This window comes from Microchirus variegatus (genome assembly GCF_963457635.1).
Source record: "Microchirus variegatus genome assembly, chromosome: 6".
NCBI classification, from domain to species: Eukaryota; Metazoa; Chordata; class Actinopteri; order Pleuronectiformes; family Soleidae; genus Microchirus; species Microchirus variegatus.
The window spans coordinates 15343614-15356253 of record NC_139807.1 but is presented as its reverse complement, the minus strand read 5'-3'; the positions used below and the strand labels follow the sequence as shown (position 1 = coordinate 15356253).

The window sequence follows — 12640 nt, the reverse complement described above, 5'->3', positions numbered from 1 at the left end:
TTCTATGATGCTCATCTAGGTGATTGATATATAATCCATGCTCCAGTGGAAACCACCCAGTCTCACTGTCCATTGATTTTTATATTAACAAAACAACCTACCAGTACAACCTACATTGGTTGAAGTGATATCAGGGACCAGGGGCTTATGTTTTTTTTTTTTTTTAATGAATTTCCCAGTAGGTTTTTCCAAGCTATAGTAGAAGCCTAGAATCCATTACCTGTGCTAGGTTAGGCTGTGTGTCAGCCAGAAAACATTCAGAGACTGACTCGCTATATGAACTGACTGACAGGAAGTACCCAATTGCTGCTCAAGTGCCGAGAGAAGGCTGACAGATGAGATATATCACAAACATATCTTATTATGGGCATCAAAATGTCAAAAACACTAGTAACTCATAAAATATGGGACATTTGAAACTTCTCATATGATAATGATCTTGCGTTATGACTCTTGCTGCTATTTTCACACTGCTATTCCTCCACGCGTTGCTATTCATTTGCTATTAATTAAACATTGGCATTTGAAGTAGAGATTAATTATCTACTGACAGTTGATGCCTTTTACATTTCAGTTGTCCTATTAGTATTATTAGGCACATCTTGACAAGTTGTCCTACAGTTAATTCTAATATCCAAGTCAAAGGCATATTCTTGATTATGTGAATTAACGATAGCACTAAGGGCTCTGTCATGTTTATGTGAGTTGTTTTAATTCATGTCAGAAAAGGACTCACCAAGTCAATAAAAATGACGGACTAAAAAATGGGAGTGAACTGGTATGCTGCTCAGAGGCTCATTAATTTTCCTTCTTCTTCTGTTGCAGCACAGGCTAGACGATCTGACGAGCGAAAAGAGGACGGCGACTAAGAACGCTGCAGGAGAGAGGAACTGCATAACTGGCTGGTTCTCCTCGTCTGTAAGCCGGCAGGCTCCAGTTTTGCAGCTGATGACTGTCCTTCAGGTGGCTGGTCTGCAGGGCTGAGTGGGAAGCCTGTGTGTTTGCCGAGGTGCTGCCCCGGCTTGTATGTTGGTCACTTACATTTGCAGTCCCTCACAAGGACCATGTGGTCTCTAAGGAGAAGTCGTCTCCCCTCACAGAACTGGAGCAGTTTCCACAGTTGCACCAGTTTCAGCTTGTCTTTGTGGGTGTTGAGTTTTTGCTGGTCCTTTGCGGCCGTGAGAGGACAGAACTACCACCCTACTGTCAACACGCAGTATGGGAAACTACGAGGGATGAGGGTGCCTCTGCTTAGTGAGATCCTGGGGCCGGTGGATCAGTATCTGGGGGTTCCATACGCTGCCTCCCCAGTGGGAGAAAAACGTTTTATGCCTCCTGAGCCTCCTTCTTCCTGGTCAGGGATCAAGAACGCCACCCACTTTGCTCCCGTCTGCCCTCAAAATATTCACAATGCTGTGCCAGAGATCATGATGCCAATATGGTTCACCTTCAACCTGGATATAGTTACCACGTATATACAGGATCAACATGAGGATTGTCTGTATTTAAACATCTATGTTCCAACAGAGGATGGTGAGTGTGTCGAGTATCTAGGAAGAAACCAAACCTCTCCTCTGTCTCTGCCTCCTTTTTCTCTCTCTCTGTCTTTGCTCAACAACTTTGTGTCACCTCTGTATTTTGCGCGGAGCATGACATTTTGTCTGGCGCATGCTGTGTCTGTGTCCATCATTTCCACCTACCATCTTGACTTGATCTTTCATTTAGTCTTTTCATCAACTCTCCCCTTCCATGCCACTGTTAGAGGTTCCTCTTTTGATGACAAAAATGACTTATTAATATGACTACAATACAAAAGAAAAAATAAATCAAATCATTTAAGACACAGATTGGAAGCATTTGGTGCACCGTCCTACCCTCACTGTCTTGACTGTTCTGGGGGAAGTAGCCATTATAGATTAGTAGCCTGCTTCATGAGAGAATGATCTACTTCAGGGTTGGTGAAATATTCTGTCTGGTACACGAGAGGCCTGTGGCATCAGCCTGACCTATGTAAGACCCTTTACTTGCACAAAGCTGAATACATGAGCAGGTTTTGTGCAAAAAGGCAAACTAAACCAACCGTAATAAAATATTTTAGCTTTATGGATATTGACTCTTAACTGGCCCCTATTATTTGTTTCACTCAAGGAGACCCACGCATGGAAATTGGTTTAAAATGCTCCAAGAATCCAACAAATACCATTTTCACCAAATTTGACTGTGAACTGCAAAATCTTAGTTGCTTCTCTGCCTTTGGTTTGGCTGTAATGGGTCTTAAATAGAAGTGCATGTTAATATGGGCTTCCTGTGTCCCAGAATGCAGCAAATTCATTCCAGCATTTTGGAATATTTCTGCAGCAACACCCAGTTACTTACAGGTCCTCTGTTGTTCTTGATGTTGATTACTGGGAGGGTGGGAGAAGGAGGGAAATAGGGGTTGAACAGTGGGGTCTGAGTCAGTCTGAGTTGTTGCATGTCACATGCGATCTTTTCCAGAGCTCTCTGTTATTTTGTAGTTTTTCCATTCATTTTACAGTCAAAAGAATATCCAAGGAATGTGCCAGGAAACCCAACAAGAAAATGTGTAGAAAAGGAGGTATGTAAAAAAAAACAACAACAACAACAAAAAGAATAAAGCCAACACGGGACGAAAGAGGAATTGAAAGAGTGAAAGAGAGAGGAGAGAGATGGGTGCATCCTTGCAAAGCTGCCAATATCACCATCTATCAACTACCAATCAAAGTGCTAATTGGGATGAACGTGGGACTTGTGACTCAGATCAACCTTGACATAAGTGTGGGAGATGAGCGAATGCTTGTGCCGTGTTGCATGTGTGTGTGTGGGCGTGTGCCGTATCACGATTAGCCAAGCGAGTGTCAAGGAGTGAAAATGTAGGTCCCTCAATAAATAATAAACTTTGTAAGCAGTTTATCATAATGTCTACAGATACAATGTTTTTTATGGCTTGTGCATATTTAAAGGTGCCATATGTAAGAATGTGGCCAAAAACAGTTACTAAATTCAAATTTAAAATACAGAGGTTTTGTTTTCTGACGTAACTGGCAGCCCGTGGTTGCTCGGCAGCTGAGACTCTACTGACTGCACTGATTGGTAAACGGCGGTAGGTGGTGCCACATGCCAAAACATGATTTCAAAACATAAACAGGATTTGCAGTCTGCAAAATATTTTGTTTAATGCAAATATTTTGGCTGTACTGTTGTTGTTGGTGAGTTTGTTATATGAACATTATTCCTGAGTCTTTGTGACATATTAGGAGGATTTTATGGCCAGTTGCTTTAGATTTATTACATAATGCACCTTTAAATGCAAGATTTTCAAACCAAACCCAACTGTTGATTAAATCAGAAGCATGAGTGCTATTTGAAATACTTGAAGATAACATTTTACGTGGTATGAACTTAAGTCATGTGGCAGAACGACGGCACTTAAGACGCCGCCTTATTGGAATTATTTGTCAAACCTGACACCTGAACTTGTCGGAGGCTTAGTCGCTGATTACATTTACACAAAAACGTCAAGGGCCAACTTTCTCCTATATGTATTATTCTTAATTGTTCAAATAATGGTTTGCTGGGGTAATTTATTGCCATGGCATGTTTTATCTATCCATGTGACAAATGCTCAAACACACTGTAATGGAGAAACACAGTCCTGTTTCTTAAGCAGCAGCTAAAATCTGACTGCTGTTAACAGCAGAGGGCTAATTTCCTTAGCCTGCCATAAAGGCGCTGAGTAGCCCTAAGACTGTGATCGAGAGCATATCTCACATCACAGTAAAGATTCAGTTTCAGCCTCAAGACCTCTGCTGTTGATTTCCACGGAGGCTGCCATTGGCCCCACTCTGTGCACTCGTACATTCTGTTTTGGTAAACCAATTTTGAGAGAGAGAAAGACTGGCCCTCCAGGCACTTCTGCTGCTGAATTAGTCCCAGTTGCGGAATATATACAGAAATATCTCCTTAATATTCCCCCTCCACTTTTTCAATTTTTCAATTATCTTGCCAATGTTTGGAAATGGGAAAACTCTATGATACGTTTTATGTGTTGGTTTTTGTGACAGATTATTGTGCAGAGAGGTGATTTTTTTGCACAGTTCCTTTGTTGGTATAAACATGAAGGTTGTAATTTTCTCAGGGGAAACTATTTTCTGTTGTACCTTTCTTTTAAGACTGATCCTATTAGTCTTGGCTCATGTTGAATTAGCGGTGTAAATGAATTTTTATTTATCCTTCATGTTGGATGCAATTTTTGAGGTATACTGTGGTTTGTTTTAAATGTTTCTACCAAGAAAGGTGTGAACATTGCAGTAAATTAGGGAACAGTTCATCAGTTCCCTCATTAAATATTAGAAATAGTGTCCTTACCATATTTAGATCTGTTCCTTACACTTATAAATAGTAAAGGGGTTTTATGTGTTCCATCACTGTAAAATGTGGTAGAGTCATACACACTGTGCATATTCAGTACATCCACCAGCACTTTTAAAATCTCTATGTCTATGAATCTGGAGGAAAGACTGATTAATTAAAAATGGTATTTGACTCCAGATGAATTGGTCTTGACTGTTGCCAAGCAACTGTATGCAGTTGTGTTAGGAGCAGAGTAAGTGGTCCTCTCACCTACGAGTGACGCACCTGTGTTACATTTGTAAAGCTGAACAAAGCATCATTAATGGGAAACATGACTCATAATCTTTGTTGGATTCAAGTGTTTTATTTGGCAAGAATGTGATATATATTTGTACAGCGTAACACATGTACATGTAGAGGACCGTGTGGAGAGTGGTTGTTGGGTTCAAAAGTATTAATCTCTCCATACTGTGCTATCAGGGAACCCATTTGATATACTATCAAATATAGTGGGAACCTCTACTCATTAAACAGCCTCATAAATATAAACCAGTAGTATCCTAGCAAGACAAAATTATAGTAGAGACTCCTTTTCTGTTCTTTGATTGGTACGGCTGGTTTGTAGTAGGATTGGTCGGTATCCAAATTTTGATTCTGTGAAATTTTCTCCACATTTTACTCTTGCCTCTCCAATCTGGCCTCACTGGCTCGGCTTCTAACTCCATCATCTCAGCCAAAGCACCATCATCACTCTCGAGTCCTCTGTGGTACCAAGGGTCGAGGAAGGTGCAGATCACCGATTCGCTTTCATATTTTGGCAAGAATTGTAGCTTTTATTGACTTGGACATCCTTGTCTGACACAGCAACACATCAGCCGTTGTGTTTTTCGTTTGGACCATCTCTCATGATATGCTTATTGTTGTTATCTCTCCTGCCTCTTGGCTTTGAACCATTGTGCATAAGCAATTGGTGCTACAGTAAAACAGGGCAGACTTTATTGTGAAGAGTAGAGAATCCACTCATCCCTCTTTTTGACTTGTGATACGGATCATTTTGACAGTGCCAATCTGGATTTCGGCACTTTTTAGTCACAAAATTGCCATTTATATTGACAGGAATACAATTTGGTGATTGGTTTTGCTCCTTGTGGAAGACTAGTGCAGCGCTGCATGTGCAAGATGTCTTAACAGTCTGTGGCCGAGCCATGTGGAGGTAATCTAATGTGCAGGGTTCAGCACTGTATCCCATTGCTCTGTCAGAGTTGGCGTTGTAGCCCACACAAGCACACACGGTACAGAGCAGTGGCAGGTTGGGGGTTTTTGGAGCCTTAGACATTAACACTCAGTCATTTTTTTCTCTGCTCTTAGTCACAGTAAATCCAATGAAAAGTGGTAATGAGACAGATAAACACTGTTTAGTCTCAGATTGCTATTGGCTCAGGATTAGTCAACTGTTTGTGCACAAATCCTGATGAGGTCACCTTTTAACTTAAATAATGTTATACTTTCAAATTGATTGACAAACTTTAAAAGAAGAGTGAGTTTGCATGCAATGCACAGACATGAATAGATGCACCTTTCGCATCGGCCGGACGCATTTGGGTCTTTGCATCATTCGCGTCACTCGCTCCATTCACTCGAGTTGAAAGTTTTCAACTTTGCCTCATACAATGACGCGAAAACCAATCAGCTTTGAGATTCTCTGACTGATGTCACAGTCGTGTCTGGCAGCCATATAAGTTTCAGCTACAGAGACCATTTGAAAAAAAAAAAGAAAAGGCTGAGAATGAAGTCAGCGATGAAGGCGATAGATGCTGACATAAGAATAACACAAAAATGTTCTTGCTTCACGGCATGCTGCGAAAATTCACTTTCGGTGTGAGATTCCACAAGAGAAACTTTCTGAGTTTGACCTCCCTCACTTCTAAATCCATCCCTCATCATGAGTCTATTTGAGATAAGTGCAGTGAAATCAGTTGTACATTTTGGCCCGATTTGGATCGCTCGACTGTCGTTCCTACGCAGCCCTCACAGGCAGCAAACTGCCATGTGTTATGCATCTTAGTGCCAGTAGCGAAAACAGTCTGATCAGTCGCCAAACCTGTAGATTAACAACTCCAATAGCATTGGTCATCTTTTCCCATTTCCAGATGACCTCCTGATGCTAGAGCTGTGAAAATTGTGAAAGAGCCCCAGTCCTGGTTAGACTGTGTCTGGGTTCTGGCAGACAGTAACACACCATGATAATCCTGTTGGTTGGCCAGCTCAACCCTGCCTCGGGGAAGGAGGGGCTGCTCCCCGAGTGCTGCTGAGGAAATCTGTACACCAAACAGACTGTGTGAAACTTTCCAAGAAGACAACAGCAAATATTGGCTTGTGTGGCTTGAAAACAGAGCAGATGTCTGCCTTTGTTTGAAAGAAAATGACTTCTATCATCTTCTATGATCATCTATGTGGGTCAATGGTGACCCCAGTGAGTGAAGGCTGCAGCCAGCAGCATATTCATTTGAGATGCAAGACCTGACCTAAGCAGGAAGTTCCCATTCAGAACTCTCCTGCTTCTGCTGTGTTGTCCAACATCCACAGTCAATCCAAGGCTCAGCATCTCTGTTCTGCTCTTTGTTTATAGCAAACTCAAAAGGAAAAGAGGCCATAGCCTGTGGAGCCCACAAGCCAATTTGACAGGGAAAACAAAATGTGTTGCTTCTAGTATCTCTTGTTAGTTTATACCAGGGGTGAGGAACTTCAGGTCATAGTGCATGGCCTGCAAACAATATCATCCACACACACGAACCAATTTATAATTACAATAAAGCAACTCAAAAAAAAATAAAAATCTCACACCAACTTGATTTTTGAAGCCCTAAATCTTAAAACAACAGTCTAACATTTCAGCAGGATGCCCCATGCAGTCTCAAAGCCTGTCAGATACACAGATGTATCATGGCGACTATCGAAGTGAATGCACAATGTTGCAGCATAGTAACGCCAACTTACAAGAAGTTGCATTGTGTACTGTTGGCCTGTAGACTTTGTCTTCATGATGCACATGTATCATGAAGACAAAGTAGTAGTGCCACCAAATGTAGAATCTGAATAATGCGTGTCCTTGTCCCTTCTGTTTGCAGGAGTAAAATAAAATGGGGACCTGCTACGTTGCTTTACAGCTCTACGGGTAGATAAAAACACCCATGGGATACAGGAAAGCATTGTCAATTTAGGTTTTTAAAGCATTAAGTATTTAACGTTTTTTTGAAATAGTTCTGTTAACAATTTTAAAGCATTAAATAAGTCCTCCAGGCTCCATCACATTGTGCTGGTGTTCAAAAGCTTTGAATTAGTCCAAAACCACCAATGACAGTCACCTGTGGTACATCAATTATTTACATAACTGATGTGTTTGACAGATGCTTAAGATGCCTAAACCCTGATTAATCCTGATTGTGTGTAAGCTTTTTTCAGTTAGTACAGAGAATAAATAGTTCATTAGGTATTAGAAGGAGAAGTGAAAGACCCCAGTTTGATGTCCACGGTCTTTGGTAAACATGTCACTTTCCATTATTGAGCTGTTGACAGCCAGAGAGACTATTTGGCTGCCTTTTATTTGTTTTTTATTTATTTTTGGAACAGCTGAAGCACAGTGTGGGTTTTGGCTGTCCTTTACTGCAGGATTACAGCCTCCTTAACCTTTTAGCTGCATTCTCCATCATTCTCTCTTATGTGTCCCTCCCAAGCTGTTCCTTAACCTCTACAATAGGAGACAGATTGGGTGAGATGTAGGCAGACAGAGAGAAAGACATGCAGAGTCGAAAGACAGCTCCAGACACTTTGGAATAGGAAAATGGCCACCTGAGGATTAGTGGCTGAATATAACTGCTCTAAATTGTCAAGGCTGCAACATTTCACATTTCACTAAGTCCCTTTCCACATTCTGACCTTTCTGATATTTAACTCCAAGGCCTATCTATTGCCAGTAAACCTTTTTCTAGCAAAGGAACGCAGTTAACATTCAGCCCTTCAATGATGTATTGAGTGAATTGTGGATACAGTCGAGAATTCTCCAGGGTATAAGACCATTTTGTCTACGTGTGTGTGTGTAAATAAATATATAGCGTGTGTACAGGCTTGGGTTTATTCATAAACTCCTCCTACTACTACTAGACTTTATTTTGTTCGTAATTTCATACTGAAATTTTGAATTTCAAGTGTGTTTTCTTTGAACCTGATTTGATATGTGACATGTTTCTATTTTGCTTGTCAAGGAACATGAATAGCTGTTATTCTCGGTGCTGCCTGTTTTTGAAGGGATGCAAATGTCAACTCCTGGTGGCTGGCTATGCACAAAGAAACTTGTCAATTCATTGCAGTTATTCTAATGTCACACTCTTTCACTGCAGCATCAATTTCAAGATTCAAGGTCAACTATAGGCTTGCAATGCTGAGTCACTGCACATGTCGCACATGTTTGCTGTTCCCATTATGGATCCAGCGTTTGACACCCAGGCTCACAGACAACACAATTCAAAGTGACAGAGCTTCCCTGTCGACACCTGCCATCCAATCTATGCCTGTCTGAAGCATTTTCACTCAATAACCTCATTGTTTTAGCATGTCAACAGCACAGTCGATGCTAGAATAATCAGAATCTCTAACAAATCATAAACGGGGTGTTTTGTGGGCACCGATTTCCATTCTGCTCAAATATTTCCGTAGGTTCTCTTTTGCATGAAGCAGAGGCATTGACCAAACAAACTGTTATCTATCTATTATGTTGACCACATATTAGGTGCTACACATTATGGTCAAATGCAGCCCTTTTATCATGTTTATGTTTTCTAGCTAACATAAAAGCAGAGAAATATTAAAGGCTCAAGATAAAATCTTTGGCGAAAGTCTGCATAAGGGGTGGGCTTTTGAGTGTTAGGCCTTCGAAAACTGTAATAAAATTATATTTTCAGAATGATATTAGCATAAAAAGTTAAGCTTTGCCATTTAAATGAGATCACTGTTAGAATCATCATTACGGCAAAACCAGACCACTTTCAGAAAAAAAAGATCATGTGGCCCTGATAACGGTCCAGAATTACAAAAACAATTCTGCATAATTTTCCACAGTGATTTTCACAGCTGAATTTAATTTAATTTTTCTACTACAAAACTGAGCGGCTAAATTATAGCCTATGCATTTAATTGTGAGGGTGATCATAAGAAGGGTGATGGAGAGACTGCGTACATATCATAAAGTCATTTGTGTCTTTCTCTGACTCCACCTAACCAACTGGCTTAGCCACACAGAAACAATTTAATTCTGCTAGTAAGTTTTATTTGCTGCTTAGTGTGTTTTCTTCTTGGGAGCAGAGGGCAGTGGTGATGGTCAACTGCCAAGACGTTCAGTCAGTATCACTGGATGCTACAGATCCAGGCTTTAATAAAGTCTAATTTGACAGTGATATTTAGTGTCTTTTCAGGCTGACTTTACGTTACTTTTCATTGACAGTAGTTGGTAAAACTGTCAAACAATCTCCAAACACAATAAATAACAGTGCAAGAGAGAGCTGTGAAAAATGATTGTTTCCCTATAGTATCGCATTCACTGTCTACACGGAAATGCGAAGCTGTCGTTTTTTTTCCTACTCTGGGAGGCATTTTCAAAAAATACAATTTCAGGTTCCCTTAAACACCGTCTCCGTGTGTCTGGAACGCCTCTCCAATAAAAGAAGATCGCTATTCACTTAAAGCTCCCATAGAGTGGTCCTATCGCACATATATGTTAGTTATGGAGGTCTACTTAGATACATTAACTTTTTTTTATGGTCAAAAACTTCCTAGTTGCTGCAAAGAGAAGACGGACTGTGTTGTGATTGGCCAGCCAGCGTAGAGCCTTCCCAACTGTCTTGTGATTGGCCAATACCTGGAAGTGACGTAATTAGCACACACAGCTCTCAGAAGCACAGCTCCCCTTCTGGAACGGTGGATGCACTGTTACTCATTGATATTATATTGATATTATTGATATTTGATATTATTTAATTCATAAACGAGATACTGTTTTAAATGGTACTTCCGTTCTATGGGAGCTTTAAACCCATTTCTGTGTGGACTGCTCCTTCATGTATGTTAGTAATGGGATGTTAGTTACCATACATACAAACTCAGTAGTCTGGTATAAGGGGTGTTTTGTCTCAAAATCAGTTTGGCATGTACATGACGACGACAACAGCCACACTCAAGAAGTGTGTGTTGTGTGAAATGGTAATTCTGCTCTTTCCCCCTAAATAATGTATGCTTTATTTCATAAAAAAAAAAAAAACGCATAATGTTAGCAGAGGTGGTGTTTGTTTCAAGCCAGCATGCAGCTTCCCTCTGCAATGAAACGCTGCGGGTAATGCTACACATCTTATCTTGTAATCATGGTTCAGTAAACTTCATGACAGTCAGCCCATTAAACTTTGATATGAGCGAATTGCACTTGAGTCTAAGGTCACCAGAAACAGTAGGACTGTTGTCGCATCAAATATTGCTGAAAAGGAAAATCTGGTGTTATACATGAGGTTAGAGTCTCACCAGAATCATGAAATTATCCAACATAAATTAACGTTTTTCTCTAAGGTCTTGTCAGAAGACGATAGACCACAGATGAGTGATGGACAGACCAAATGACTAAGCATCACTGAAGTCCTTAGGCACTGCTGAGAGTAGGTAACAAATGTCACACTAACCAGTTTAGAATACAACTAGTACACGATGTAGAGCTTGTACGCTATATTTCTACACGAAGGTGCCCTATGGGTCTGGATTTTCATATTATCACGTTCCACAAGGACAACAGCACATTACATACTGTTTATGGAAAAGATACAATCTAAAGTAACTGCACACATCACTGCGTAATACATGATACATGCAGTCTTGTGTTGTATTCACATCACCACCTCTTGGGATGCTGCAGTTCTGCACATGCTTGTAATTTAAAAGAAAATAAAAATCCTGCTCTTTCGATAGTTTTCTGCATTCTGATTTTTATATACTTTAGCTTGGCAGTAACCACAATTTCTGTTAATATAATTTTATTCCCCATTTTTATGGTTGCAAGTAAGAAATTACCGTTAGGTGCATATTCCAGAAAGATTAGGAAGTCTCTAAAGTGTTGTTTAGGCACACTATAACCTTGTCCACTGAGTCATTTCCAGAATACAATCAAAAGCAATCAGTGTCATAACTGCTCATTTCAGCAGCAATCCTTTAAGCTATTGTTTTGCGAAACATGTGGGACCATTTGATAAATCAAAAGTTTATTTTTCTGAAAATGCCAGTGGTGTATGACTCTGCTCCAGATATGCTGTTATAACAATGAAGCTGTGTTTAAATCTCTTAAAAAAGGTGTCGATTCATTGTTGACTATTTTTAACAATGATTTTATTTCTCAAATTATCTGTGATTTTTCAATTATATCATGTACTTAAAATGTTTTTTTTTTATTATTATTATTCCTGTGTGGTCTCAAAAATACTGCTTTATACTGAATTGCCTTATTTCCCATGTCTGTGTTACCAAACATGTTATTTTGAATTTCCCTGTGCCTCTCTATGTCTCTCCCTGCTTCAATAACAGGGGCCCATGCAAAAAAACAGGGCGAGGATTTATCGGATAACGACGGTGATGAAGATGAAGGTACTTTCCATGGTGAACAAAGATGGTGCATGATTTATTTATTTTTCCCTAAAAAATGTCACCTTTTTTGATCATTTATACTTTTAATTGATTAAGTTTTTTTTTTAGTTTTTTTTTAATTATTATTATTGCAAATGCATTCATCAAGCATCCATGCAACATTACAGTGTTGGACAGTGTTGTCTTCATCAAACGTGGAGTGCATGTGAGTGAATATGAGGTCTGACATTTCCAAACATCAAAATTCAAGCGATGAGTAAGGTGTTTGGATTAGGAGTCATGTGGGATCTGAGAGCTGTCTAGATAACCAAGTCCGGGGTGGGTCATTTTAATATATCACACTGTGACTGAAGCAACTGCTATTACAAGGGCAGAGCAGTCGCAAGAGCCTCTTCATCAGGTGTGGCCGGCAGATGTATTGGTGGCGATAATGACAGAATGACAGTAAAGCAGCAGTGTAATATCAGAGCGTTCGCAGGGTCTGCCAGCAGATTTAGATGAGGAGCGGCAGTTCAGGAGTGCTTTTGGAGAGGATTAGAGGCGAGAGGTGTAGAAAATGGGAAGTTGCTGCTCAGCAATCGCATTGTTCACTTTCCAT

The 12640-nt window shown here is 40.2% G+C and overlaps 1 protein-coding gene across 9 annotated transcripts in view; it reads left to right on the top strand.

The window, feature by feature from the left end:
* Positions 1–1064: 1064 nt before the first annotated feature.
* nlgn3a (neuroligin 3a) overlaps positions 1065–12640 on the top strand; it is a gene marked incomplete at both ends in the record, with an annotated part of 95550 nt that continues 83974 nt past the window's right edge. Inside the window, 3 exons of one of the 9 annotated variants that reach the window (XM_083891142.1) lie at positions 1065–1533; positions 2537–2596; positions 11983–12042. In XM_083891142.1, coding sequence (XP_083747268.1) covers positions 1065–1533; positions 2537–2596; positions 11983–12042 — 589 coding nt within the window. Of the gene's footprint in view, positions 1540–2536; positions 2597–11982; positions 12055–12640 lie in introns of all 9 variants that reach the window. The other 8 variants (XM_083891144.1, XM_083891146.1, XM_083891145.1 and 5 more) reach the window with 8 other exon arrangements.